The sequence below is a fragment of the Ziziphus jujuba genome, chromosome 8 (genome assembly GCF_031755915.1).
Source record: "Ziziphus jujuba cultivar Dongzao chromosome 8, ASM3175591v1".
NCBI classification, from domain to species: Eukaryota; Viridiplantae; Streptophyta; class Magnoliopsida; order Rosales; family Rhamnaceae; genus Ziziphus; species Ziziphus jujuba.
In genome coordinates, this window is record NC_083386.1 from 27,982,320 (window position 1) to 27,995,283 (window position 12,964).

Genomic DNA, 12,964 nt, shown 5'->3' on the forward strand with positions numbered 1-12,964 from the left:
AAAAACAAAGAGAAAAGTAAATTATAATTACAATAATGTTAAATTTATTAAAATATTCATGAAATTTATTTATGAAATAAAATTATATGTGATATAGCAGAATTTATTTGATTTATTTTTTTATATTTAGATTATATGAATATTTTAAATAATAATCTTTTAATATGTATTATTTGATAAATAAATTTGGTATATATATAGTATTATTGTTATAATTATTTATTAAAAATTGAAAAACAGTTGGTATTAAAATTGGATGAAAAAAAATCTCACTTTTTATTACATTAAAATTTTTAAAATATTTTTTATTTTGAAGATTATATTTTTTATAGTAAAAATGTCATTGGATAATCTCTTACACACCGTTAGTATTAGTAGCTAATAACTTTACTGCTACTCAGCCAAAAAAAAAAAAAAAAAAAAAAAAGATTCTTCATATTGAGGTGTACTCTGCTTTTTAAGCGTCCTGGCAATTTCCAGCCAAAAGAAAAACTTAAAAAACTCTGACTTGTCAGATAAATGCATGCCGATGGGCCACTAGTTGCCTTTAATTTTGTTCTTTTTTTAACTTTTTTTCCATACAAGGCATTTCCCTTAGTTTTCTTCTTTTATTTTATTATTTTTTTTATACTTTTTTGCATATAATTAATTTTATTTATCCTGATCCTGGGAATCGGGATAACTTGTTTTCGCAGCATTCCATTTATGCAAAGAAAAGTTGCACGCTTTCAGTACTACTTACTATAAATAGTAGTAAAATTTTGCATGTAAATTCCATGATCCAAATGAAGTTCCTTTCTCAGTAGTTGCTGTTTAATGCCCTCCTCCTTGCTCCACCATATAAAGGTTTTATTAAATAAAATATTATACCTTTTTTTTTTTTTTTTTTTGTTGGGTACGAAAATAATATTGTATGTTTTAAAGCTTCATTGTAAGTGTCTATTCCTTTCTATTATAAACTTCATTTTTCCTTACAAAGCATATAGTATCTTTCTGATTGGCATGCTGAAAATCATTATTCGCTCTTGCATTTTGCAGTTGTTGGCTTTGTTGATACCCAAAAAAAAAAAAAAGATGGAATTTGTAATTACTTATTAAACTAGTTATAGTTCTTTTTTTTCTTTTTTTCTTTTTTTGTTGTTGTTGTTTGTGGTAATTAAGTGCATCAAGTATGATACTTAACCACGGATATTCTTATTTGGTTTATTTCTGTTTCTTTTTGTCTTTACCCCTTTTTAATAGTTAAATCAAACTAGGAGAAGAAGAAAGAGAAGCAAACAGAGAAGCATGAAAATATTATAAAATTTTAATGTCCTTGGAAATAATGAACGTTTTATTTATATATTTCTTAATCATGTATTATGGTTGTAGTTGTTGACGGGAAGTGGCACTTTCCAAAGCAATGGCTCAATCATTCAAAAGGTTAGCATTGTCTATTAATCTTACTACTCTTATTTATAGCATTTCGTTTGCAATGAACACTGATGATTTATGCACTCAAATTGATTTACAATTGGTTAACTAAAACGGATTTAATTGGTAAGGCATTAACATTTAAACCTGAAAGCCATGTCATGAGTTAAAGATATCAGGGTAGGGTAGGAGAATTATGATAAATGATCAAAAAAATTTGCAATTAATATTTATAATAAATAAAAGAAAATCTCTATTTTTGTTTTCGATTTCTATCTATCATTAATATAATATCATCTTAATTAAAAACTGTTAGAGTTTGTGACCCGAATTCTTGTTGACCCGACCCGAAAAGGTCGCGGTGCGACCCATTTGGTGAAACTAAATTTTGGAGAAAAATTTGGGGCTCTGTGGTGGAAGCGGAGGTCTCGGGCCGTGCGGGGGCAGCGCCCCCGCGGTATGGACCTGTTCAATTTTAGGGTTTCTTCTGTACTATATATATATATCTGTATTTTTGTTCGGCCGTAATTGGGTTTTTTTTTTAGGGTATCTCGAAATTTGGCTCACCTTGTACAAATCTTTCGATATTGGATTTGCTTCTCCCTGCCCGTGGTTTTTCCCGTCAAGGGTTTCCACGTTAATTGTGTGTTTGTTTTTCGATTTCTTTGTTTCTGTTGCCATTTGTTTTTTCTCCCAATTCCGTAACAAGTGGTATCAGAGCCGCGTCGATCTATTTGGGAATTTTTTTTTTTTTTTTTTGTCTTTCGATCATGGCAACAAAGTTCGACATTGAGAAATTTGAGCGCAACATGAGTTTCTCCATGTGGCAAGTCAAGATGAAGGCGATTTTGACACAGAACGGTTTACACAAGGCGTTGGTTGGCAAGGAGCAGATGCCGTCTTCGTGGGATGCCGAAAAGAAAGCCGAGGTTGATGAGCGTGCCCTATCCACCATTCAGCTATGCTTGTCCAATGAAGTTTTGAGGGAGGTCCTTGATCAGAAGACAACAAAGGACTTATGGGACAAGTTGGAATCTTTGTACATCACAAAGAATCTCACAACGAAACTGATTGCGAAGCACCGTCTATACACCCTTTCTATGGTTGAAGGTACATCTATTAAAACACACATAGATGATTTTTCTACTATTTTGTTGGATCTGGCGAACATGGACATTAAATATGATGATGAAGATCAAGCCCTAATGCTACTGCGTTCCTTACCTCCATCGTATAAAAATTTTAGGGAGACTTTGATTTACAGTAATAAAACCCTAAAATTGGAGGACGTGAAAGCTTCCTTATATTCTAAGGAGTTGTTTGATAAGGAGTTGACCAGCAGTTCGGATAACAATAATTTTGGGAGTTCCGGAGGAGAGGGTTTGATTGTTAGAGGTAGAACATCATCTAGAGATCAAAATAACAATGGTGGTAGTCGGCCAAGATCGAAGTCAAGGTTCAGAAACCTTATTTGTCACTACTGTAAGAAAAAGGGGCACATCAAAACTGAATGTCGTAAGCTTCAGAATAAAAATAATGAAAAGAGTAAGGAACATGCCGAAGCCAGTGTCGCACATGAGGAAATTGAAGATGGAGATGTTTATTCAGTGACTGAGGATAGTTCGGGCAAGCAGGGATGGATTTTGGATTCAGCCTGTTCGTTTCACATCTGTCTCCATAGGGATTGGTTCTCTTCTTATGTTCCGGTGGATAAAGGTGTTGTGCTGATGGGAGATGATCATCCTTGCTGTGTCATCGGCATTGGAACTGTAAGGGTGAAGATGCATGATGGAATTATCAGAACACTAACTGAGGTACGTCACGTTCCAGATATGTCTAAAAATTTAATTTCTTTATCTGCTTTGGACAAGTCTGGTTGTTCTTTTGCTGGTGGAGGTGGAGTTTTGAGGGTTCTGAAGGGTGCTTTGGTGGTGATGAAAGCTAGCCTGGTTGGTACATTATACAGGCTACAGGGTTCTGTGGTAATGGGGTCGGCTGCTGTTTCAGTGTCCATGTCAGATTCGGATGTTACTCGTTTGTGGCATATGAGATTGGGCCATATGAGTGAGAAAGGTTTGGCGATGTTGAGCAAACGGAGTTTGCTTGGTGATCGGAGTATCTCGAAGTTGGAGTTTTGTGAACATTGTGTGTTTGGGAAGCAGAAGAGAGTTAGCTTCAGTACTGGAATTCACAAAACCAAAGGTACTCTAGACTACATTCATTCAGATCTTTGGGGACCCGCACGTACTGCTTCTAAGGGTGGTGGCAGATATATGTTGACCTTCATTGATGATTTCTCCAGGAAGGTCTGGGTATATTTTTTGAAGCACAAGAATGACGTATTTGCTATCTTCAAGCAATGGAAAGCTTTGGTAGAGAAGCAGACAGAAAGAAGGGTGAAGCGCCTTCGTACAGATAATGGATTGGAGTTCTGTTGTAACACCCCGTCCCAAATCGCACCGGAATCCGTGCATGTTGACCGAGGTTGACCGTTGACCGAAGGGGGTCAAAAGTTGACTTTTTGACTCGGTAAGAATTTTGAGTTGACTAGGGTACCGTGGCGAAGTGCACGATGCCACGAGTTCGTAGACTGGTAGCACGTCGAAAACGGAGCTACGGTTTGAAAGTTATGGGCAAAACAAGTTGAACTGTAAACTGTCTAAAGGTGCCGGGAGTTGACTTTTTCTTGTGATGTAATTGTGAGTTGACTCTTGTATGGTTGTAAAGTACTCGTCGATACGAGTTCATAGACTAGCGGCACGCTTAAATCGGACATGTGGTTAAAACGTTATGGACGTTTGAAGTTTACCGGATACCGTATTATTTTAATATTTTTTTTGGGTCGATGAACAGTGAAACGCCACGTGTCAATTTCTGATTGGTCCATGTGGCATGAACAGTGTCACGCAGGGTTTTAATTTTGAAAAACTCTCGGGGAAGAGAGAGAAAGAGAGAGAAGAGAGAGAAAGAGAGAGAGGAGAGAGAAAGAGAGAGAGAGGACCCGCCGGCCGCCGGTCATTTTCATGTTTTTCCGGCCTAGTTACTGTACACGCGCCGGCCAGCCAGATTGCCCACCTCATTTCCGGCAAAACCTCCAAATTTCACGGCGAACGGCCGCCGGACGCGCTCGGATCGGACGTCCGAAGTTTGGCAGCGATTTTTCCCCTCCACCGCCGGCCACCGCGAATCGGCACTGTTCCGGCCATTTTCCGGCCACACGCGCCTGACAGCCTTGATCCTCTCCTCAAGTCCGGCCTACCCACCAAAAATCACGGCCATCGGACCACCGACGCGCCGGGATCGGAGCGTTTTCCGGCGAGGGGTCGAAAATCTTCAAACGGTGATTTCTCCGCCGTCCGACCTCCGTTTTGCTCACCGTCGGTCCCGTTGGATTGCTCTCCTCACGATCTACAAATCTGCAAAATTTCACAGAAAACGGCCACCGTCGGAAATTACTGTTCCGGCGACGGTTGCCGGTGACGTGGCGGCCCGCCGAAAATTACTGTTCCGGCGAGTACCCGAAAATTTCAGCCAGCTCCAGTCCGCAGTGTTCGACCTCCTGAACCCAAATCCGACTTCCGTTTCCACCAATTCGCGACGGTTTGGGAGAATTGCGGAGCCGAAACCCGAAAAGCTTCCCGATAAAATTCCGACCCCGTCGGGTACGATCATCGAAAATTAAGACCGGATCTGTGATTAGCATCACTCGAGCTTCGATTCGGTATATAACTCGTAAATTCTAGATATCGTTTGTGTTTTGACCCCCCGGGTACCGGATATTATTTACCCGAATAAAATATTAATTTATTTGACTGTCTGTGAATTTTGTTCTAGGAGCATCGGTGAGTCGTAGAATTGATCCCGTAGTGGATCATGGGTTAATTGCGTGCTCCAGGTGAGTGACCCACCTTCAATTTAATTTTGGGAAATTTAATTGGTGAATATATTATGTGTGATTTAAATATTTGGAATTTAATTTTTATGTGCCAAATATTTATTTGATTTATTGTGGAAATTATTGTGAATTTATCGGATTTAAGAAAATGTGCATTTCACCAATTTATGCCATGTGGAATTATTTTATGGTTTTGAGGATTTTGAAATTGGTGTGGTTTTAATGGTAAATTGGGCACGATTTGATTTTCAAATATTTCAAGGAAAATATTTGGTTATGTTGGTGATTTCAATTTTTATGAAATATGCCCATAAAATATTATGGGATTTGATTATGATATTTCGAGAAATTATTTATGCTTGGAAAAAATGTGGATATTTGAATTGATGGATTTGGGAGTTGGTGGATTTGAAAATCATGGAGGAATTTATGGTATGGATTATAAGGAAATTGTGGAGAATTTCCCGGTTCAAGCGGATGGATTATGCCCGCTATGTTTATGAAAAATGTGAAATTTGTTTTATAATTTAAATTGTGGATTTTATGATTTTTAGATGCACCGTGCACGTACTGGTGTTCTGATTATGTGATATGGTATATGTGATATGGATATTGTGCACACGGTTGTGATTAGCGCGCAGGTGGGTGTGATTAGCGCGCAGGTGATGTGATTAGCGCGCAGGTGGGTGTGAGTAGCGCGCGGTTGATATTATGAGGGTGTCCTGTGGATGCCATCGGAGAGGGCGGCCACCCCCCTTTGGCCGGGACACCAGGTTAGCAGCGGCGCTGTGGGACGCCACGCGACCGTATGCCGGTTTCTCTCTATAACCTCCTGTCTGGCGGTACCTTGGGACGCTGGGTACTGTTGGCGCCACTGGTATATAGTGGGTGCATCAAATGATTTTCAGAACTGTGTTTTAAAAATAAAATGTTTGGAAACTGTATTGGAATTAAAAATATAATATTACTGTTCGGATATTTATTTGATGTCTTGGTTTTCGGGGAATATGAATAAAGGGTTTTGTGAAAATGTTTTAAAAGGGGAACTTTTCCAACTGAGAGAATTGTAAGGGTTTTGAGAGAAATTATTATTTCCAAATAATTATTATTTATACTTATTACTGTGATATGATATGGTATAGTAGTAGGGTCGCTCACTGAGATGATTAGCATCTCACACTCTTAAATTCCGTTCCTCTAGGTACCAGGTTGTCGGTGTTCACTCGGAGCGGACTTGATCTTCCTCGCTGTTTTACTTCGTGAAGTACCCTGTTCTTCTTTATTGCGGTTGTACTATTTCTTTCATTCTTGTTGTATTTATTTTGCACTGGATTACTGTATTTTGAAGTGCTGGAATTTGTGGAACCAATTTGTAGTTTGTGGGAGGAATAAGGGGATATTTTTGAAGTGTGTTTTCAGTGCAAGTAAATTTGTGGTAAGTAAATCCCTTAGGGGAGGTGCTGCCGGATTTTCCGTTGGAAGGTTCGGTGGTATTTCCCTGGGATCAGGGCTGTCTAGGGTTCCGGAGGAGGAATTCTGGACGGGTCCTGACATCTGTGATGGTGTTTTCAATGAGTTTTGTAGAAACGAAGGGATCGTTAGACATCTCATAGTTAGAGGAACTCCGCAGCAAAATGGTGTGGCTGAGTGGATGAACAGAACTCTTATGGAGAAAGTCCGATGCATGCTGTCGAATTCTGGGTTAGTACAGGACTTTTGGGCAGAAGCAGCTGCTACAGCTTGCTACTTGGTGAATCGTTCTCCATCAGCAGCAATCGATTGCAAGACTCCTGAAGAGGTATGGTCTGGAAAACCTGCTAATTATCTAGATTTGAAGGTATTTGGATGCCCTGCCTATGTTCATGTTAATGATGGTAAGCTTGAGCCTAGATCGAAGAAGGGCATATTTCTTGGTTACCCGCAGGGTGTAAAAGGATATAGAGTTTGGCTTCCTGATCCAAAGTCATCTAAGGTTGTGATTAGCAGGGATGTTGTGTTTGATGAGATGGCAATGCTGCATCCAAAAAGGGAGCCCGTTGTTTCAGACAGTGTGCCAAAGCAGGTGGAGTTTAGGGTGGAGGAAGTAAGTACTTCACAGAATGGTTCAGTTTCAAGCCCATTTGAGACACCCACTCATGTGGAAGAAGAGAGAATTGAGGAGGTGCAGGAGCATTCGATTGCCAAGGATAGACCTCGCAGGGAGATCAAGAAGCCCTCTAGTTTAGCTGACTATGTCACTTTTGCTTGTGTTGCAGCACAGGAGATCGAGAGTCCCAGTGATCCTCGCAACTATTATGAAGCCATTTCATGTGAGGATTCTGCAAAGTGGTTAATTGCTATGCAGGAAGAGGTGGAGTCGCTTCATAAGAACCACACTTGGGAGTTAGCATTACCTCCAGAGGGTAAGAAGATTGTGGGATGCAAGTGGGTCTACAAAAAGAAAGAAGGCATCCCTGGTGTTGAAGATTCGAGGTACAAAGCACGTTTAGTAGCAAAGGGGTATTCGCAGGTACAGGGAGTTGATTTTAATGATATATTTTCCCCTGTCGTTAAACATACTTCTATTCGTGCTTTGTTAGCGCTAGTTGCTATGCATGATTTAGAGTTGGAGCAACTAGATGTGAAGACCGCTTTCTTGCATGGTGAGCTTGAGGAGACAATTTATATGCAGCAACCCGAAGGTTTCGAGGTTGAAGGAAAAGAGGATCATGTGTGTTTGTTGAAAAGGTCCTTGTATGGTTTGAAGCAATCCCCTCATCAGTGGTACAAGCGGTTTGATGGGTTTATGTTTAGTCATGGCTATTCTAGAAGCCAATATGATAGCTGTGTGTATTTTAGGAAGTTGGAAGATGGCTCATTTATCTATTTGTTGCTTTATGTTGATGATATGCTGATAGTGGCCAAGAAGAAATCCGATATCAACAGATTGAAAGCAGAATTGAGTGGTGAATTTGAGATGAAAGATTTGGGAGCGGCAAAGAAGATTCTTGGTATGGGGATTGAGAGAGATAGATCTGCAGGTAAACTTTTCTTGACTCAAAGATCTTTTGTTGAGAAAGTTCTGGAGCGTTTTGGAATGAAGAACGCTAAACCTGTAAGTACTCCATTAGCTACTCATTTTAGATTGTCTGCTGATATGTCACCACAGTCGGATAGAGATATTGAGTATATGTCACATGTTCCTTATTCTAGTGCTGTTGGTAGTTTGATGTATGCTATGGTGTGTACCCGTCCTGACATTGCACATACTGTTAGTGTTGTGAGCCGGTATATGGCTAATCCTGGCAAACAACACTGGCAAGCTGTCAAGTGGATTCTAAGGTACTTGAGAGGCACTACTAACACTTGTTTAGAGTTTGGTGGAAGTAAGGAGGGTGTACGTGGATATGTTGATGCAGATTTTGCTGGGGACCTTGATAGAAGGAGGTCCACCACTGGTTATGTATTTACTCTTGGAGATACTTCTATCAGTTGGAAGTCTATTTTGCAAGCAACAGTTGCACTATCAACTACAGAAGCTGAATATATGGCTATAGCTGAAGCGGTGAAAGAAGCTATTTGGTTAAGGGGGTTGATAGGTGAGTTGAGCTCTGAGCAGGAGAGTACGGTTATCAATTGTGATAGTCAGAGTGCTATCTATCTGACTAAGGATCAGATGTTTCAGGAGATGACAAAACATATAGATGTTCGGTATCATTTTGTACGTGATGTTATTGCTCGTGGAGATATTGTTGTCAGCAAGGTGAGTACTCATGATAATCCTGCTGACATGATGACCAAGGCACTTCCAGTAGCCAAGTTTGAGCATTGCTTGGACTTGGTTGGTGTTTGTTGTTGAGCTTTGCCTTTAGGGGCTTTTGTGGAAGAGGATGGCAACTTTTATCGAAAATTGGAGTTTTGTATGTTTTTCATTCCTTATATGGAATTCGTGTCAAGGTGGAGATTGTTAGAGTTTGTGATCCGAATTCTTGTTGACCCGACCCGAAAAGGTCGCGGTGCGACCCATTTGGTGAAACTAAATTTTGGAGAAAAATTTGGGGCTCTGTGATGGAAGCGGAGGTCTCGGCCGTAATTGGGGTTTTTTTTTAGGGTATCTCGAAATTTGGCTCACCTTGTACAAATCTTTCGATATTGGATTTGCTTCTCCCTGTCCGTGGTTTTTCCCGTCAAGGGTTTCCACGTTAATTGTGTGTTTGTTTTTCGATTTCTTTGTTTCTGTTGCCATTTGTTTTTTCTCCCAATTCCGTAACAAAAATATTAAAAAAATATATAAAAATAATTATTACTTTTCATGATGAAGCAGAATTTTATTACTGGTCGGACAAAAAGATCTCCATCCAAAACGTAAACTTATAGTCACCAAACTTATCATCAATATTTATTATATTAAATGGGTAAAAATTTGTGAACAGGAGCCAACTGCGAACTTTTGTCAATTGTTTTTTTAGAGCTTTTATCTGGTGCTGATTTTTAACTTAAGTTTTCATGGATGAAGATTATGTTTGAGTTTTTATTTTTTTATTTTTTTTATTTTTTTATTTTTTATTTTTGGGGGGGGGGGGGGGGGGGGGGGGGGGGGAACTCTATCTGATCCATATATGATGAATGCAAAACATTCAGGAGTATTGTTCTGGGAGGGAATTCAAAGAGTCCTGAAGAGAACAAACCTTCTTGGAAAGAAAAATTAAAAGATTTTAAAGAAATTCTGAATCCAGGAGGGAAATATCCTTACAGATGGAAGAATATATTTCTGTGGGCATGTGTGATTGCAGTGTCAACGGATCCATTGTTTTTATACATTCCTACAATAATTGAAAATGATCACAAAAAATGTGTTGCACCAGACAAGAAAATGGAGATTGCAGCACTGCTTTGTCGAACTTTCACTGATGTATTTTTCATAACGGATATTTATTATCAAATCAAAACTAGATTAGTTATGGACGAGTCCTTCGCTGTAGCCACAATAACGAGAAAGCTTTGGCCATATTCCATCTTAGCTGATGTTCTAGCTGTTCTTCCCCTTACACAGGTAAAACCACTCTTAATATTAATTAATTTCTTCAATTCATCATTATTATTATTTTTTTAAATGATGTTTAATATTTTACATAATCAATATTATTATGTCTAACCTTTGATTAATGTTTAATTACCAGGTGGGCATTGCATATTTATTTTTCAAACGGAGTCTCTGGAGATCTTTTGTAAATTTCCTTCTTGTTTGCCAATATACAATAAGGATTGTTCGAATGCACCTAGCGTTTAGTGAACTAAAAAGGACCCCTAAAGCACTGGGCCCAAAGGCTAAAGGTGCACTGAATTTGTTTCTCTATGTTACTTCCAGTCATGTAAGTTAAAAATATATATACATATATATATATATAGGCTATTATTATTTTACCTTATTATAATGGCTATTTTAATTATTTATTATTTTTTTGGTATATATATATATATATATAGATACTTGGAGCGTTTTGGTACTTTCTTTCAGTTCAACGACAGACAGCATGTTGGCGAAATGCATGTAGAAAACTTAATATAAAAGCTTGTGTTCGTGCTAATTTCGAATGTACCGACCGTCAACGGGCAAATCCGGCATTTCTTAATGCATATTGCCCTGTAGATCCACAAAATCCAAAGATATTCGATTTCGGAATATTTATTGACGCCGTAGGTATTCTCGGTCCAGTTGACTTTCCAAAAAAGTTTTTCCATTCTTACTGGTGGGGCCTACAAAATCTCAGGTTTGTTTATTCATCCACTCACAAACATGTATACACTATACAGTACAAATCTATAGCATTCACCAAAAACATAAAAATAAAAAATTCAAATGTATAGCATCATTTAAGAAGTCTCACTTACGGCTTACTCTAATTAAAACCTTCATTATTAGTTTTTGGATTTTTTTTGAAAGGTTGAGATTTGAATCCTTCTTTAATTCTGAATCCATCTTTTCAGTTCTTTCGGTCAAAACTTGAAAACAAGTCCCTATGTCTGGGAAGTCTGCTTCGCGGGTCTTATTACTGTCGTTGGCTTGCTTCTGTTTACATATTTAATTGGAAATATTCAGGTTAGTACTACTGAACTATTTTTTATTTTTTTTTTCCCTCCTGTTTCTATAAAATTTTGTATAATTTCCTGCTTCTAATTTCTCACCAAGCTCAGAAAAGACTAATCAGTCTTCTGTCCTTGTCCTGTTTTTAATGCTCTTATTTCTGGATACTTCTCAACTTGTTATGGACAGACATATATGCAGATGGCCGCCACAAGAGCGGAGGAGATAAGAAAAACTATGAAAATCAAAGATGAAGAATTCAAGATAATTTTCGGCGACCAACTTCCTCCGAAATTAAAAATGGTTTTACTGCAACAAATTCAATATGCAAATGAAAAACATAAAAATATTGACTGGCAAACTGTGTTAGCTTCCTTCGGGGATCAAACACAGCCTTTCACCAAGGGGGAGCTAGAATTAGTGAGTTCTGTAGCCAGCTCCGAACAGCAGCTTTTTTTTTTTTTTTTTTTTTTAATAATTCTCTTATCAGTTAATTATGTGCTTTCCTATGTCGTCCTTGATTAATTTTCAGCATAACTGGTTGTGAGAAACAGGATTAATTACGATCTTTATATTGAATGAGCTTTAATTATACATATGTATATATGTGAAGTTATGACTAATTCTAAAAATTTAAGCTGTTAGAATTTGAATTTATTATGTATATCAAGCTTTGTCAACAATATATGCACATGTGTTGTGGTACAGATATGTAGGAAGATGGCTGCCACAGGATTCAGGAATGAGAAGGAAATTCAAAAATTAAGTGCAGACTTGTGGTTGCACAATAATAACATCCCCTTCGATTTGAAGCGTATTATCCGGCAGTGTGTGGAATGGAAATTGGAATACAGCAAAGATGTCAATCTGCAGACTGTGCTCTGTGTTCTTCCCCTAAAATATAAAGATGCTCTCAAGGAGCATTTTTGCTTAGCTACCCTAAAGAAAGTAAAGTTTCTTTAATTTTTCCCTTATATTAAATTTGTTATATATGTCCAATTTGTTCTTCATTATACATATTTCTTACATATATGATGTGCACCTATATATGCTAGTTGCCGATGCTTCAACATATTAGTGAGCAAATGCTTAAACGAATCATAGATCATGTCGAGCCAGTGATGTACAATCCAAACAGCTACATTATCCGAGAGGGTGAACCACTTGATTTTATGCTTTTCATTACGCAAGGCACCGCGTGGAGCTTCACAGCTAATAATTATAGATCTTTCACCAGTTTTACGCGTCTTAAGAAAGGTGATTGCTATGGTGAAGAACTTGTGCAATGGACATCTACATTTGCCTCCTTCCTGGACTTCCCAATGTCCCACTCAAATGTCAAATCCCATACCAAAGTCGAAGCCTTCATTCTCAATGCCAGCGACTTGATGAATTTTGTCTCTACTAACTGGAGCCATTTCACCAGAAACAAACGCCTTGATCTAACCAGATCTAACTTGGAGCGTTTGGACTCTGCTGCACTTCAAAGTGTACGGAATTTCCGGGAAAGTTACAGGCGCCGCCGCCATTCCTATTATCCTAGAAGACTTAAAAGCCAACGGAGCAGTGTGGCTAACAGAGCCACGCTCTAA

General features: G+C 38.5%; 1 protein-coding gene across 1 annotated transcript; it reads left to right on the forward strand.

Annotated features, from left to right (window-relative positions):
• The first annotated feature begins 6,992 nt into the window (after window positions 1-6,992).
• On the forward strand, window positions 6,993-12,964 carry LOC107414558 (uncharacterized). The gene is made up of 9 exons (XM_060819893.1): window positions 6,993-8,564; window positions 9,804-9,808; window positions 9,929-10,340; window positions 10,468-10,659; window positions 10,775-11,058; window positions 11,276-11,387; window positions 11,562-11,792; window positions 12,081-12,320; window positions 12,428-12,964. Exons 1-9 carry the CDS (start codon window positions 6,993-6,995, stop codon window positions 12,962-12,964), a joined length of 3,585 nt encoding a protein of 1,194 aa, XP_060675876.1.